We start from the raw sequence: 16,686 nt of genomic DNA, 5'->3' as shown, positions 1-16,686 counted from the left end.
TTAAGCATCCAGTTGGAGGAGTGTTAGTAAATTTATAGTTAAATTTACACCATCACCACAATCCTATTTAGAACATTTCAGCACACAAGTTAGTTCCCTCTCACCCCTTCTGTGGTCAGTCGCTACCCTCAACTACCAGCCTGAGACAACCGTTGGCCGGTTGAGATTTTACTGTGCTATTCCCTCTGTGACTTGTTTATTCAGATTTTTCTGCTTTTAACCAGGTAAAAGTGACAGACAGCTAACTCACGGAAGTTAAACCAGAGTTTACAAACGTGGAAATGAAAGTGTCGTTGCATAAGTCATACCCTCGGTTCATGTGGTCCGTGGCGGAGTTGGGCTCCTACCCAGGTCCAGTCAGCTCCAGGCCCCAAACTCTCCTTCATCCCACATGCTGTGCCCTGTCCTGGGTTTAAATCAATAAATAAAAGAACACATTGCCTTTTACTAAGAATTATGCCACTTACCTATATTTCTGAGAAGGATTGTCCTAAAAATTATGGGGTAGAAATGAAAATGGAGATTTTTACTGAGGAAAATTCATTTTTTAATATCCTTCAGGGAATTCTCACATTGTGGTTTTCCACGGCACATTGCCACGTCAGTGACAACTGAAACTGCCTGATGTCTGTTTATTCTCAGTTGTGGGCAGCCAGCAAGCTTAGCCTTGAAGCCTTTCAAAAAATGAAGCTCTTGCGTCCATGCCTCGATTTGGGAGAAGAGGGGTTCCTGTATCTTTGGGGAGGTCACCAGTCCTCTGGTTCCCAGTGGTTCTCATCCGAGACGGATGCCATCTGGACCCCACTGCGTCCTTCCTCTCCAGCCTGCTCTGGCTCCCAGGTTTGGCATTGTCTGCAGTGGAGAAGAGGAAGGTCGAGATGCTTGCGGTCATGACCGCAGCTCCACGAGGCGAGCTGTCCTCCCGAGGCATTTTTCTTCTGAGCTTTGAAACCTGAAAGAGGAAGGAGGGAGGCTGAGACACTTCTGGGGCGTTGTTACGTGTTTAAACAAGTTGAAACGAGAGAAGAAAAGGAATTGCTGTGGCTTTGGCCACTTGCAGTGGCATTTAGAACATTGTCCCTGGGATTGATTTATTGCACCTGCGGAGGGACGGGAGGGGTCACCATCAGAAGATGTTCTTTCCACAGTCTAGAAAATTAAGTTTGAAGCCTGAGATGGAACTCTTTGCCAGAATGGAAGTGGAATGAAATGTCACTCCTTCCAAATGAAACTAGAAAATGTGGCGCCCAAGAGAGTCGTGCTCCAGTGTCTGGCTCCATCACCTAACCTCTCTTTCCAGTCCTGAGTCAGTCACTAAGCTTCTGTCTCTTGGCACTTCTCAGATGTTCATTTCTATCCCAGGAGATTTGTAAAACAAGATGCTTGGGATGTCCTTCCATAGTGAAGAATTAGACCTTTTGTTCTCTAAAAACTTGTTCACAACCCTCAGGCCCGGGGTGTAGAGACAAGTATGGATAGTACATGTGACTCCTCTGCTTGCCCTGCCCCCCACTTGGGCATTAAGTGCCTGTAGGTGCAGAGTGTCACCAACCTGGAGGCCTGGTCAGGGCGAGCCCTCCACTCGGGCTGTTCTGGGTTACCACCGATTCCTCGCGAAGATGCTAATTCGCGAGGTATCAGTGGTGTATGAGAATATGTATCAGTGGTGGTGTTTGTCACCTGCTCTCTATGGGCAGAGGCTGGGATTGTAGGGGTTTGGGAGGTGATCAGGCGACGTGAGCCTGCCAGCTCAGCCCTCTTCCTGGGTGTGCCACCTGGAACCCACAAAGCGAAGACGCTCAGGACCGTCCTGCGAGGTGTCCTAGGTGTCGTGCCGGTGACCTCAGACAGTGACCTTACGTTGTGTCGGCGGCATCTTCTGAGGCTCAAAGAAAATCCGTTCCCTTCTTCAGACATGGGGCCAGACTCTTAAGATGTAGACAGCGTGCTTTTCCCAGTACTAAGAACTTTTTGAAGCTGTGATTTAAAGAAAAGGGAGTGGGGTTCTCCTGCAGTAAGATTATTATTTCTACGATAATTTCATTATACAAAAATCAGACAAGACTTTGAGGAAAAACATAGTTGAGACAAACAATTAAAACTGTATATGGCAATAATAATCCTCATAATTGTACTGACACAGTTCAAAAGACATATTCAATCCTAAAAATAAATACCCCAGCAAATAAAATAGAGGAACACACACACACGCACGCACGCATGCACGCACGCACGCGGCTTGGTGGGAGGAGGAATAAGGTAGGGCCAAGACTGCTGCATGTGGCGATGAGGACAGAAAGCACAGTGATGCTGCCAGATGATCCCGAGGCAGCATTTGGCCAGACTGAGCCCAGGGGCGGACTGTGGGGCAAGTGGGTGTCTGTCCCTTGTTTCTCCGTGTCTTGCTGTGTTCAGCCGGGCTAGTTCACTTGGCCTTCAACAGTCATTTCTTGTTGATGCAAAATATTAACGTGCAGGGAAGACGGTATACAAAACCAAGGCAACTTCTTTGTTGACCGGACACTGTGGCAGGTTACACCTGGTTCCCATTCCAGACTGTGTGAAGCTCATTACTCCATCTGATAAATAAGTCTGTTTCTCATCCAACTAGATAGGAACCTGAAATAGGAAATCTTTTTCTCTTTTGGCTGTGCTGCACAGCATGTGGGATCTTAGTTCCCTGACCAGGGGTTAAACCCATGCCCCCTGCATTGGGAGCTCGGAGTCTTAACCACAGGACCACCAGTAAAGTCCCGGAAATCATTTGTTTTAATTGTGTTTAAAAAAGAAACCCACATAAAATTTACCGTCTTCATTATTTTTAAATGCATAGTTTGGCCCTGTTAAGTATATTCACATTGTTGTGAAACAGATTTCTGGAACATTTTCATCTTGCAGAACTGAAACTCTACCCATTAAACAGCAGTTCCCCATTTCGCCTCCCCACTAGCCCCTGGTAACTACTGTTCTTCCTATTTCTACGAATTTGACTGTGTTAGATACCGTCTATAAATGGAGTCCTACAGTATTTGTCTTTTTGTGGCTGTCTTATTTCACTGAGTATAATGTCCTCAAGGTTCATCCATGTTGTAGCGCATGTAAGGATTTTTGTGTGTGTGTGTGGCCACACCACGCGATTTGTGGGATCTTAGTTCCCCGACCAGGGATCGAACCCAGGCCTTCGGCATTGGAAGCACAGAGTCCTAACCACTGGACCACCAGGGAATTGCCACGTCAGGATTTTATGAAACATGAAATCTTAAACACCTCAAATTTGAACAGCTTAAACACCTCAAAATTTCTTCAAAATTTATTTGTTCAAAATTTATTTGAAAATTTGTTCAGATTTGTTCAAATCTTGTTCAAAATTTATTTGAACACCCCGAATTTATTTGAACAGCTTAGGCTGGGAGGGTAGGAGGTGGGGGTCCTTCCTGTTCTACTTGTGCCATGAAATAAATACCCTTGTTGAGTTTGTCTCCTTGTCATGTGCTTCTCCCAGGTTTCCCCCTCAAGTTTCTAGCATAAATTAACTCTTTAAAGCAGATTTTTGTTGTTCTTGTTTTTTTAAATTTATTTATTTGCTTTTGGCTGCGTTGGGTCTTTGTTGCTGCGCGTGGGCTAGAGGGGGGCTACTCTTCATTGCGGTGCGAGGACTTCTCATTGCGGTGGCTCCTCTGGTTGCAGAGCATGGGCTCTAGGCGCACGGGCTTCGGTAGTTGTGGCATGTGGGCTCAGTAGTTGTGGCGCGTGGGCTCAGTAGTTGTGGATCAAGGGCCCTAGAGCACAGGGTCAGTAGTTGTGGTGCACGGGCTTAGTTGCTCTGCGGCATGTGGGATCTTCCCGGACCAGGGCTCAAACCCGTGTCCCCTGCGTCGGCAGGTGGATTCTTAACCACTGCGCCCCCAGGGAAGCCCCCTAAAGCAGACGTTTTGTGTTACAAGACAGTCATCCACAACGGAGCTACACCAAACATCGCACGACAAAGTGTCACCTGTCAGTATATTTCTGATGCCTGAGAGCCTTTGAAACTCAGGTCTGTGCTTCATTCCAGAGAGCCCAGCAATATGCCCAGGAAGTCCTGCAGAAGGAATGCCGGCCCCAGTTCGCCAAGAGGTCGATGGTGCAGCTCTTCAGGCTCAGGTACACCTCGGACCTGCCACCTTTCGTGACGAAGGCCCCCGCAGGGAGCGAGGCCGAGTACAAGTATGACCCTCCTTTCGGATTCCGCACGTTCTCCGAGAAAGTCCAGACCCTCTTGGAACTCTTGCCCGAGCATGACTTTCCTGCACACTTGAAAGCCAAGAGCTGCAGGCGTTGTGTGGTCATTGGAAGTGGTGGGATCCTCCACGGACTAGAGCTGGGCCAGGCCCTGAACCAGTTCGATGTTGTGATAAGGTACGTTGGCTTTCAGACCATCCTCTCCCCTCTGGACTTTAGTTCTCTGCTGTGGGTCAGGGCAGCACCAAAAACAGGAGGGACCCAGGCAGCCCTACATGTCCCTGTCTGCAGGGGACTCACTGTTTGAGAAGTGGAAACAGAGACATGAAAGGATTGGACGCCCAAAACTGTGCAGTACTGACCCTAATTTTGGTAAAAACCCTTTCAGAGGAGGTGAAGGTGGGAAGGATCGGTAGATTCAGACAAGCCAGCCAAGGTAGAAGGCTGTGCTAGGCAGGGCCCAGAGAAGGATGCAGTGCAGGGAGCTTGAGTCAGTGGGACGCCCGGCTTCTGGGAGCAGGGCTTGGGGTAGGTGAGCCCTGGAAGGTGGCACCGGTTGGGACCAGAAAGCACACAGAGGTGTTTGAAAGCCACATAACAGGCAATAGGCAGTCATCCTACATTACAGGAGTTTCTGATAGTTTGACAGTCATGTCAGGGGATGCCAAGATTTCTAGTCTGGGGTCTGAGACGTTAGTGGGACTGCTGTCAGAAACGGAGAAGTTGAGGAAAATCTCTGGCTAGTGAGGGAGGATGACAAGATCCATCTCAGATATTTTGAGCCTGAAAGTGGTGCTATATCCACATAATGCCTTTATCCCCAGTAGCTGTGATCTCGGGCAAGTTTCCTTGCTGTCCTGTGCCTCCGTTTCCTCATCTGTAAATGGGGGCAGTGATGGCACAGACCTTACAGGGTTACTGTGAAAACAAAATGAGTTAACATCAAGATGTAAAGCACTTGGAACAGTGTCAGAATTGGGGTAGATGCTTAGTACATGTTAGCAGCTATTTTGGGAGAATGTGTAGGAAGCTAAGGAGGAAAGGACACGGGGTGTAAGATGTTTGTAGGAAAGAACCAAGAGATAGAAGAAACAAGTAAGAACTACGTTTTAAGGTGAAAGGTGGGAAGTGAGGGTGTGGGAGTGGGGTTGTGGACTTTGGTGGGGTGAAGGAGGAGGGAACTGCTTCCTTTCTCTGGGTGCTTCCTGTGTGCCCGAGACTGTCACGTGCCCTGGATGTTCTCGTTCCATAGTGAAGCCATCCCCTTAGCCAGTGTCAGGCATGAGGACACAGAGACACTGCAGGGCACAGAGTCCAGGCCAGAGCCCAGCATTCCGAATGCAGGGTTTTGAGGCTTCCAGAACCTCACCCTGACTCTATGTGAGCAGCTGGATGGTCAGCTGTGCACAGGCAGCACTGGGGGAGGCAGACAGGACCCCATATGCCCTTCTAATGGTGTACGACCGATATACGGGAGGAGAAGAGGTAAGAAACTGGGGTGCACACTCCGGTCCAGAGGAGAGATGCAGTGGAAGAGAAGGGCAGCCTTGAGCTGACCTTGAAGAATGGTGGCATTTAGCCCTTTAGGAAGGAGGTGGCCAGGAGATCTGGATGGGGAACCTTACCTGGCAGGAGGAACGAGGGCCTGGGAGAGGGAAAGGGGGCTGGGCAGGTGGCTCGATGCCCAGTGATGGGGAGGCCAGACTGGACAGCGTGGACTTCAGGCACAGGCACTGGGGGCCACAGAGCACTGGGGAACAAGGAAGGGGACTTAGACTGATTATGATGGAGATCAGTTGAAAAACTTTTTTGGGGTAACTTTTATTTTATTTATTTATTTTTAAAATTAATTTTTATTGGAGTATAGTTGATTTCCAATGCCGTGATAGTTTCTGCTGTACAGCAAAGTGAATCAGCTGTGTGTATATATATATATATATATATATATATATCTCCAGTCTTGTAGATTCTTTTCCCATATAGGTCATTACAGAGTATTGAGTAGGGTTCCCTGTGCTATACAGTCGGTCCCTATCAGTTACCTGTTTTATATATCGTAGTATGTATATGTCAGTCCTAGTCTCCCAATTTACCTCTCCCCCCCCGGGGTAACTTTTAGGTTTAAAGCAATTCTGAACTTAACAGGAAAGTTGCAAGAGTAGTACAAAGAACTCCCATTCACCCTTTCCCCAGATTCCTTAGTTGTTAACGCTGTATCACACTGGCTTTATAATTTTCTCTCTTTATATACTATTATTCTTTTCTGAACCCTTTGAGAGTTAGTTGCAAATCTCAAACTCCTTCTTTACCCCTAAATACTTCAGTGTGCATTTCTTAAGAACAAGGGCATTCTCTTATAGAACTGTATGACGATATTCAGAATTAGGGAATTAACACTGATGCAGTACAGACCTTAGCTACAGTCCTTATTCAGACTTCACCAGTTATTCCAGTCGTGTCCATTATTTAAAAAGAAAGGAAAAGAGGGCTTCCCTGGTGACACAGTGGTTAAGAATCCGCCTCCAAGGCAGGGGACATGGGTTCAAGCCCTGGTCCGGGAAGATCCCACATACCGCGGAGCAACTAAGCCCGTGCGCCACAACTACCGAGCCCACGTGCCACAGCTACTGAAGCCTGCGCACCTAGAGCCCTTGCTCCACAGCAAGAGAAGCCACCGCAATGAGAAGCTCGTGCACCGCAACAAAGAGTAGCCCCCGCTCGCCACAACTAGAGAAAGCCTGTGTGCTGCAACGAAGACCAAAAGAATGCAGCCAAAAATAAATAAATAATAAAATAGAAAGAAAGGAAAAGAAAATACCTCGTCCAGGATCATGCTGTGCATTTAGTTGTAGTGTCTAATAATACCTTTTTTTTTTTTTTGCGGTACGCAGGCCTCTCACTGTTGTGGTCTCTCCCGTTGCGGAGCACAGGCTCCGGACGCGCAGGCTCAGCGGCTGTGGCCCACGGGCTCAGCCGCTCCGCTGCATGTGGGATCCTCTGGGATCGGGGCCACTAACCCGTGTCCCCTGCATCGGCAGGCGGACTCTCAACCACTGCGCCACCAGGGAAGCCCTAATAATAGCTTTTAATAATCCAGGAGTTAGGTATCTGAGATCTGGAAGAGGAAGTGACGGTGGAATAGAAAGGAAAGGTTTGTACAGGTGTGATAATACAGGGAAAGAACCAAACAGACTTTTTTTGAGATTTCAAAATTGTGTACCTGTGTGAGTGGTACTGCTTTGGGAAGAATTCTTAGCATTTTCCCCAGAGCATCCACCCTGGCAAAGCCTTCATTGATCTAAAAGTTCTAAGTGCCCCAAATTCCTGCTTTATTTTAAGACCAGGTTGCACTTGGACCCAGAGCCCTCCTCGGGCCCAACCCTGTCTATATATAACTATGGTTTGTGTCTGCCTTTCCCCGGTTTTTAGGTTTTCTTTTTTGATTACCTTTTTGAAATTCTGGCAAGAACCACTAATATCTAAGCTCAATGGGAAGCTTTCAAGGAAACATTACTAGTGCCCAGAGTGTAATGTGTTTGGGTTGGCTTAAAGTGGCAGGACTAGATGGAATTGCTTGTCGTTCAGAAATTGGATACGGGAGTCTCTTGCAGACTGAAGACTGCGTTCATCAAGCACCTGGAAAGGGCAGAGCTGAGGGATGACAGGGCTGCTGGGAGGGGTGCCCTACCCCCCAACCACACCCCCGTTCCCAGTCCTAAAAAAATGTGGAAAACACGCTGCAGGAATTTGGCATGTGTTAAAGTGGTTAATGTCAGTTTATCTTTGTCCTTTTTACTTAAATAGGTTAAACAGTGCACCGGTTGAAGGATATTCAGAGCATGTTGGAAATAAAACTACTATAAGGATGACTTATCCAGAGGGTGCACCACTGTCTGACCTTGAATATTATTCCAATGACTTGTTTGTTGCTGTTTTATTTAAGAGTGTTGACTTCAACTGGCTTCAGGCGATGGTCAAAAACGAAACCCTGGTAAGCACTAGAAATTCAGCCGTCAGATATGCCTCCGTAAAAAGCGAAGGGGTCTCTGATTGGAATTAACAGGTTTTTATTTTTAAACTAACACACATGCTTTCACATAAACACTCCCTTTGTAGAAGCCCCTCAGAACTTCCCCTGGAAATTGCTTTCAGAACTTGACTGAGTCACATGTGGAAACTGGGATCATTACTTAGTGGAAATAACAAGCTTGGGACCAAAATGGCTGTTATTGAGGTTGACCACCCACCTCATTCACCAGGCATGAATTGACATGGCTTCTGACTATTTTCAGAAATTAGTTGTATGTGCATGAATATAAACCATTATTGAGGCAATTCAGAAGAATATACATAAATTCTCCGAAGAGTATTTTCAAAGAGATTCTCCAAAAATGCTTTGGTGGTGGTCTTTTTTTTTTTTCTTTTTTTAACGTTTATTTATTTGGCCGCGCTGGGTGTTAGTTGTGGCAGGTGGGCTCCTTAGTTGCGGCATGCAAACTCTTAGTTGCGGCATGCCTGTGGGATCTAGTTCCCTGACCCAGGGATTGAACCCGGGCCCCCTGCGTGGGGAGCGCGGCGTCTTATGCAGTGCACCACCGGGGAAGCCCCTGGTGGTGTTCTCGCTGGAGTCAATTCACGGCGTTCCAGAGGGGCAGATGTGGAGGAGATGGCCCCAACTTGGTCATATTCCTTTTCTTTGTCTTTACGATAATCTATCACCTTACTTTATAGTCCCCCAGCCCCCCACATTATGTTGAAATGAATTCCAGAGGTCAGCTGTTAAGCAGTGTGTGTGCGTTTATATGTACTTGCACAAACCAGCTGACTATAAAGTTCACAGGACATATCAGACTTTTCACAGAAGCTTCACGTGCTGGAGAATTTGTATCTCCAAAGCTCGATTCCGTACAGGTTACTGTGGTCCTCTAGGTTTTCTCTTGGGTAGTTGTTCTAGTTGAAAGATGAAGCACATACGAAATGACTTACAGTCAGTTACCAAGAGACATCACAGGACTAGGAAGTGGAGTAAGTGGAGAAGGGGGTGCGTGGTGGGGGCCTGAGCACAGGCGGGGCACCCAGAACTCTTCATACCCTCGAATTGGATCTGTTTGCTTGGTTTTCCCTGGGCAAAATGGTGGCTTTGGATCCTAAAAAGGCTGACTATCTCCCGTCATTACTTGAAGAATTTCTTCCCCAGATCAATAAGAGCTGCTTCTGCAGTTCCCTTCCTTGTCCAGTGCCACCTTCATAAATCAGATCTTTAGAGTTGCTTGCCTGAGTTGAGGTACTGGATTTGCATAGATCTGTGACTTGGCCACAGAATGCAACATACAAACCCGCAAGGGGCCAGAGTAGGGGTTGCGCTCTGCCCACTCCACTGATAAGATCACTTGATTAAATCCCCCTAACGAACGTTTGCTTTCTTTCCTTAGCCGTTTTGGGTGCGACTCTTCTTTTGGAAGCAGGTGGTGGAAAAGATCCCACTGCAGCCAAAACAGTTCAGGATTTTGAATCCGGTTATTATCAAAGAGACTGCCTTTGACATCCTTCAATACTCAGAGCCTCAGTCAAGGTTCTGGGGCCGAGATAAGGTATTTTTGTCGCTACTGAAACTTAACTGTTCTTCTCTGTGTTGGAAAGGAGGCACCTATACAGCTTTCAGTTAGGCTCGGCTGTATACCCGGAAGCATCTTCCAGGGATGAAACCTAGTCATTGATTAGATGTTCCATGTGCTTTTCCCTCTCTACATCTTCACCTTAGGGCTCCCCACTGTTTAATCCCCCCACTCCTGGTGGCTCATCTCATTAGTACAGTCAGGACGTTAGCACTTCGGTCACTGAGATATTATTTAAGGTATTCTTACTCCAGGACTCCATATAATTAGCTGCAGGACACTGAAAGGAACTTCAGTGGTCAGAAAGTTCTTTACATTTTAACTCTACAGGCCACTTGGGTGAAAATTGACGTTTATCATCACTTTATAGGTGAGAGCAGTGCTTTTCAGTTGATGCCTGGATCCCACCGCATCAGACGTTCTGATTTAATCTGTCTGTGTTGTGGTCTGTACGTTGGGATTTTCAGAGTTCCCCGGGTGATTTTTATTTTTCAGCCTGCTTTGAGAACCTTGGTGCTATAGGCTGTTCACTGCACTAGATTCTTCACCTGCAATTAGCCTGTGTTGCTACTGGACGGAGATGATGCCTTTATTACCTGTTTCTTCATGATCTGAATAGCTAAACCTGTGTCTTTAAATAAAACTTCTTTAAAAGCAGTGGAAATGGTTTAAGCAAAACATTTATATTTAAGGAAAAGCAAGGAATTTTGAAACATGGGGACTGCTACCCACACTGGGGGCCTGAGATACCTCCTAGGAAATGGGGCTGGTCCAGGGTGCAGTTTGCAAATGGAGCTAGACTCAGGGGTCCTCATCCAATAGGCAGATGAGCAGGGTCTTCTGTTTGCCCTTTGAATCAAATTCTAATTAAAAAGATGCTTTAACACAACTGTGTAAATTTTAAAGGAAGAATTCTGTGCTTGTTAAGGAAAACAAATACCTGAATAGTCTCCTTAAAAACAAAAACCTAGTTCTTCACTGCGATCAGTAAGAGCTAAATCCAACTCTGGCTCCAACTTCAGGCTTGAACACCCAGCTCGGGTGAAATGGTTCACATAGTGGAAGCTGTTCCCTTCGCAGTCCGCCGTTTTCCTCCAGGGCTCTGGCCTCTCCATCCATGGGGAGCCCAGGAGGGCCATGTAGTTTCTGCCCATTGCAGGAACATGTCCAGAACCCGTGATGTGTTTTCCCTCTCATAGGAGAGCAGCCCTACCCCCGACCAGTGACTGTCAGGTCTCTCTGATTGGCTTTAGCTGGGCTCTCCCACACAGAGCACATGGGTTCCTCCGGAATGTGGGCTTACAACTTTTAACCTGTTGGCATCACTTTTAACAAAACAATTTTATAAAAAAGACAACATACTTTGGCAAGATTCTTAAACTAAGTTATAAAGAGGTTTCACTATAAGTGCACTTAGATTTCTGTATCTTTTAAACTGCCCCGTTTCTTTATTAGATTCCATAGTGTTTTTTTAAACACAGGCAGATGCTCATTTGTTGGTTTGCAGGTCGATTTTATTTTTAAAATAACCTTGAAAAAATGGACAGATTTAATTACGTGAAATACGAAATTGCTGAATGGCAAAGGGTATCAGAAACAAAGTTAGTGGGGGAAAATTTATCATAGAAATCACAGAGTAAATATTCTCAAAGCATTTAGAGATCTTATTAAATCAAAAAGAAAAAGATGAGCCAATAAAGAACTGAGGAAAGGATATGAACAGACATTTCACAGAAGAAATTAGTACAGCCCAGGAATACATGGTAAAATGTTCATCTTCACCAGTAATCAAGTAAAAGCGAATTAGAGCCACAGTGACATTTTTTGCCTGTTTTCTTAGCAGAGATTTAAAAGCTTGATAATGTCCTTGTTTGGCAGGAATGTAGGTAGAATTATAAGTTGGCACTTTTTCCGGAGGGTGGTTTGGCAATACATATATCACTTTAAAATATGAATAGTCTTGGGCTTCCCTGGTGGCGCAGTGGGTGAGAGTCCGCCTGCCGCTGCAGGGGACACGGGTTCGTGCCCCGGTCCGGGAGGATCCCACATGCCGCGGAGTGGCTGGGCCTGTGAGCCATGGCCACTGAGCCTGCGCGTTCGGAGCCTGTGCTCAGCAACCGCAGAGGCCGCAACAGTGAGAGGCCCGCGTACCGGAAAAAATATATATATATATGAATAGTCTTTGACCCCGCAATTTGACTCTAAAAATTTTATTAGAAGGAAGTTAGAGAAAATCTGCAAGGCTATTCTAGGATGTTCATCGTAGCATTGATAGCAAAGGACTAAAAACAGCCTAAACATTCATCATTAGAGAATTGTTTAAACCTTATGGTATAGTCGATGCAATATCGTGTGACTGTTGAGGATGAAGAAAAACTAATGGATCTGAAAACACCTCCACAATGCATTAAGCAAGAAAATCAAGTTACAGAACATTTATTTAATCCCGTTTTCGTTTAAAAACTAAAAATGTATGTATAGTTGCATAGGAAAAAGCTTGGGAAGAATCACCAAACTGTGAAGAATGCCCTTCTCTGGAGAGTAAGTCTATAGGAGTCTTTTACATTCTACTTTATAATTCATCATTTGAATTGAATATTTGCTTATTTTTTATCATTGTCAAAATGGTGTTCTTCTTTTAGATAAAAACAGTAACTTGGAAGATGGCTTCTGATCTAAAATTGCATCGTCAGAAACTCCCTCATGCATCTGCCCTCCCAGCAGACAGAGAAGAAGCCTGTTGGACAGTGAGGGCTGCTCTTGGGGGACGTGTTCTGGAGATAACGTGCTCTGGGGAGCTTTTGATAGTTGCTGAATTTCTCTCCATGCATTACCCCTATATACTCCTCCACAGACACTGATGGGTACTCATAAGGTGCTGTGTGCCGAGCTGGCCGCAGGTGGAGAAGACAGGACACACTGCCTTAGAGTCCTAAGCCCAAACAGGAGGCTGGCTTCTTTAGGGTCAATTTCCCTTGGTTTTTATTTCCGAACATGTAAAATGACTGTTGAGTTCCTTTTTAATAAGGGAGGTTGGCTTTGAGAGGTAGACACGACACACTGGGGAGCAGGAAGCAGTTTTTATCAAATGGTGGGTTCCCTGGATGTTCGCTATTCCCACCTTAATCTCTGAACTCTGAAAGGTTCACTGTTGTTCCAGTTTACAGAAAAGGAGAGCTGTTTATGGAAGTCACAGACTCGGCTGAGATGAACCAAGGAGGTATATCTGCACATGAAAGACGATACAAAAGAATATCAAGTACTAGATGGGCAGCAGTCTCCAAGGAGGGCTTAGGCACTGCAGGGCTTTCTGTATTCCTGTCTGCCGCCCTGTGTGCTGTCTTTACCCAAGTCTGTGAGGGAGATCCAGAGAACCAGTTCCAGATTAACAAGTGGCAAGATGTTGGACATGAAGAGGGAGTGGTGATACAGTCGGAATCCAAAATTTTGGACATCTGGCATTCTAGGCCAAAGTCAGCAAGGGTACATTTTGGAAAAAACAAATGTGAAAGCCCGTAACTTGAGGTGAAAAATGTACTTGCCTGAACGGAGAGCGAGCAGAAACTGGCTGAGCTGCAGGACGTGTGGAAATGGCCTGGGGGTGTTATTTGCCAGAAGGGCAGGTAGGGGTGAAGTAAGACTGTCTTCACAAGTAAGGGGTGAAGACAGTCTTCACCAAGGAGAGCTGAGTCCGCTGCGTTCTCAGGCAGAGGCTGTACAGGAGCCAGCCAGGACGGGACGGGTTCCCAAACCGTGTCCGGAGAAGGGCTGTGGCCACTTGTCCCAGAGCAGACCTTGTAGACGTTTGTCACATGAGAGAGGAAATGGGTTAGTCTTGCTATTATGGTCATTCTGTGCAGGACCGGTGGGTGGAAGTTTTAGAAAGAACACCTTTTAGCTTGGTGCAACAGGACCTGCCAGGCCGCCTCTTGCTTGTGTGTTAAAAAGAATTCACATCACAGACCATGATTTAGAGTCTAGATTCCTGACTTGGATGGCAAGTCAGAATTGGGTGATATTTGAAATTGTGTGATGTATAAAATTGCATCCCCCAGTGCCACTTTCATCACTTTGCATGCCATGTAGCGTACCTGTAAAGCAGTGACTTGTGCTAAGACCTTTTTTTTTTTTTTGTCTTTTCTCCTTTCCAGAACGTCCCCACGATTGGTGTCATTGCCGTCGTCTTAGCCACGCATCTGTGCGATGAAGTCAGTTTGGCAGGCTTTGGCTATGACCTCAGCCAACCCAGAACACCTTTGCACTACTTTGACAATCTCTGTATGGCTGCCATGAACTTTCAGACCATGCACAATGTGACCACAGAGACCAGGTTCCTCCTGAAGCTGGTCAGAGAGGGTGTGGTGAGGGATCTCAGCGGAGGCATCCATTGTGAATTTTGAACCCAGAAAACCTCACTTGAAAATGCAGTTCTGACCAGGAGGGCTGTTTTTCACAGCCTTCTTGACGCGTCCTGCAAGAACTTTGAAGTGCAGCTGGTGTTTTTTAACTTTTAATTTAAAAAACAAAAACAATACAGAAAGTTCTGCTCTTCCCACTTTTTTTCCCTATTTATTTGAAGCTAGTGTTTTTGCACAAAATTTTGTAAGTTAATTTTGAGAATGGGAAAGACTTTCCAAAGAGAATTGTATGTAATGTTTTATTGTATTTTAAGAAAGTTATTTAATTTGTAAAAACTCTGTGCATGTCTACTGCACATAGAATCCCAGGTCACTGTATGGAAGAAGGGAGGCGACTCCTTTGATGACAGCCCTGAATGCCTGATTCTGGTTCTCTGTTAGTCTGTTTGGTGGGACAGATGTCGGAAGCACTTCCAGGGTGACGTGCTGGGTAGCTAAACCACTGGGACTGGTTGGGCCATGCTGCTGCACGAGGCCCGGGCCGGTCGGAGAAGTTCACCGTCCCTCTCTGTTGATCTGCCTTCTGCAGGAAGACTTGTAGGAATCAAGCAAGGGGGCTGTCCTGCAGGTCCCAGGTCAAGGAGGGACACAGAGACATTTTCTGTGTCCTCCGAGTACTGCAACGCTGCCCCAGGCGGACAACTCTTGGATTTCTTGAGAGTTTTTAACTGCCTTCCAAACACTTAAATGTTAATCCAGATGATTCCACTGTCTGTCTGAGGTGGCTTATAAAAATTAGGACAAAACCTCTGTTCTCCAGAGTCATAGAGGAATAAACTCTTTCCAGGAGTAATCATGTTTTCTGAAACACTGAAATGAAGTCTTCCCAGTGTTATAAATTGCCTATTTAAGAAAAAACGTTTTTTTTTTTTTTTTTGAATGCCCCCTCGGCAGTGTTTACCAGGCAGGGGGCTGGTAAAAAAAAAAAAAAAAAAGAAAGAATAAAAGCTTTTGCGGAACTCTTACAGTCTAGTTAATTTGCGTGCTTCCCCCCCCCGCCCCCCCCAAAAAATAAGTTAATAAGTCTAGCTAAAATGTCCTTCTTGGATGCCACTGCTAGGCAGGACCTCACTGCAGATACCTGTGAGGAGGGCTGGGGGATGAAGGGGTCTCCGCTGCTGGCTGCTACTGCCGCCCCTCCCCCAATTCTATTTCTCCCACAGCCCCCGGTGCAGCTCTTGACTCCCAGGCCAGGCCGATGGCTCCCGCATCTGCCGGCTCCTCGGCATATGCGGGGCAAGAAGCCAGGTCATAGCTCTGAATGAGTCCCTTGGATCTCCAGGGTTCTGGGGTCAAGCTCAGAGCAGCCTGCGTAGCAAAATAGGATTTCTCTGGTTTTATGCCTTTTCTTAAAATTTTCTATGGATTCTACTCTGTAAGACACTGTTTAGGAAAAAATGCTTTAAAATTCCTATCTGGGGCTTCCCTGGTGGCGCAGTGGTTGAGAGTCCGCCTGCCGATGCAGGGCACACGGGTTCGTGTCCCAGTCCGGGAGGATCCCACGTGCCGCGGAGCGGCTGGGCCCGTGAGCCATGGCCGCTGAGCTTGCGCGTCTGGAGCCTGTGCTCCGCAACGGGAGGAGCCACAACAGTGAGAGGCCCGCGTACCGCAAAAAAATAAAAAAAAAAAAGAAAGAAAATTCCTATCTGTTAAACGGTGAGACTTAGCTCTGAATATTGAGACTCAGGAAAACAGTCTGCAGCTGTCCTGTGTTTCAGGTGAGGCCAGGCCTGCACCACACACCTCCACCCCCTCATTCCTCAGGGGCTACTTAGAGAAGCCCAAATGCTTATTAGAAAAGACAAGAAACAGCCAGGGTCCAACAGTTGGAAAGCTTTTCCGGTGCATCCCTTCACGGGTGCACGTGGTCTCGTGGTCTCGTTTCCCCTGCCTTGCACAGCTTCTGGGAAGTAGCCCATCCAGCACTTCCTCAGCTTTCAACAAATACCAGACCTGGCCTCATCCCTCCCCTCCTACTCTGTGTGTCTTTTTTTTTTTTTCATTTTTACATTGTTTTGCCCGTGCCTCTCAACGTTTAATTACTGGCAGGCAGTAAGTGCCCTAAGTGAATACAAAGGCATCATTTTTTCAATGACCTTTCATGTGGTGTCCACCAATCAGAGTTGACCAGAGACCATCTTTGAGAACTTGAAGCGCTTTGGCGGTTTTCATTAGAAGTTGCTTCTTTGCTTCAGGGTTGTGTCTCTGCCTGCTTTTCTGGGAACAGACCTCCAGGTGCCCCAGGGTGTCACAAGGTTGGTCTCCAGTAACTGAGTTTCCTCCATCACGCTTTCAACTTTGTTCAGCCTTATAGGCACACATGCTCTTGCGTGGATGTAATCATCGGTTTTGAGGCAACTTGGGATGACTTACACACGTTCTCTACTTTAACATAATTCTCACTAGAACTTTGAGCCACAGAAAATTTCAGT

General features: G+C 46.4%; 1 protein-coding gene across 3 annotated transcripts in view; it reads left to right on the top strand.

The window, feature by feature from the left end:
• The window catches only part of ST3GAL5 (ST3 beta-galactoside alpha-2,3-sialyltransferase 5), a 46,705-nt gene extending 31,541 nt beyond the window's left edge, over window positions 1-15,164 (top strand). For 2 of the 3 annotated variants that reach the window (XM_024743653.1, XM_024743654.1), the window contains 4 exons: window positions 4,055-4,398; window positions 8,026-8,212; window positions 9,654-9,812; window positions 13,988-15,164. In XM_024743653.1, the coding sequence (XP_024599421.1) occupies window positions 4,055-4,398; window positions 8,026-8,212; window positions 9,654-9,812; window positions 13,988-14,236 (939 nt within the window). In that variant the 3' untranslated portion in view covers window positions 14,237-15,164. The remainder of the gene's footprint in view (window positions 1-4,054; window positions 4,399-8,025; window positions 8,213-9,653; window positions 9,813-13,987) is intronic. The other variant, XM_024743656.1, reaches the window with a different exon arrangement.
• Window positions 15,165-16,686: the final 1,522 nt, after the last annotated feature.

This window comes from Neophocaena asiaeorientalis, unplaced genomic scaffold (genome assembly GCF_003031525.2).
Source record: "Neophocaena asiaeorientalis asiaeorientalis breed wild unplaced genomic scaffold, Neophocaena_asiaeorientalis_V1.1 scaffold114, whole genome shotgun sequence".
NCBI lineage: Eukaryota > Metazoa > Chordata > Mammalia > Artiodactyla > Phocoenidae > Neophocaena > Neophocaena asiaeorientalis.
This window is presented reverse-complemented; position numbering and strand designations above follow the sequence as displayed.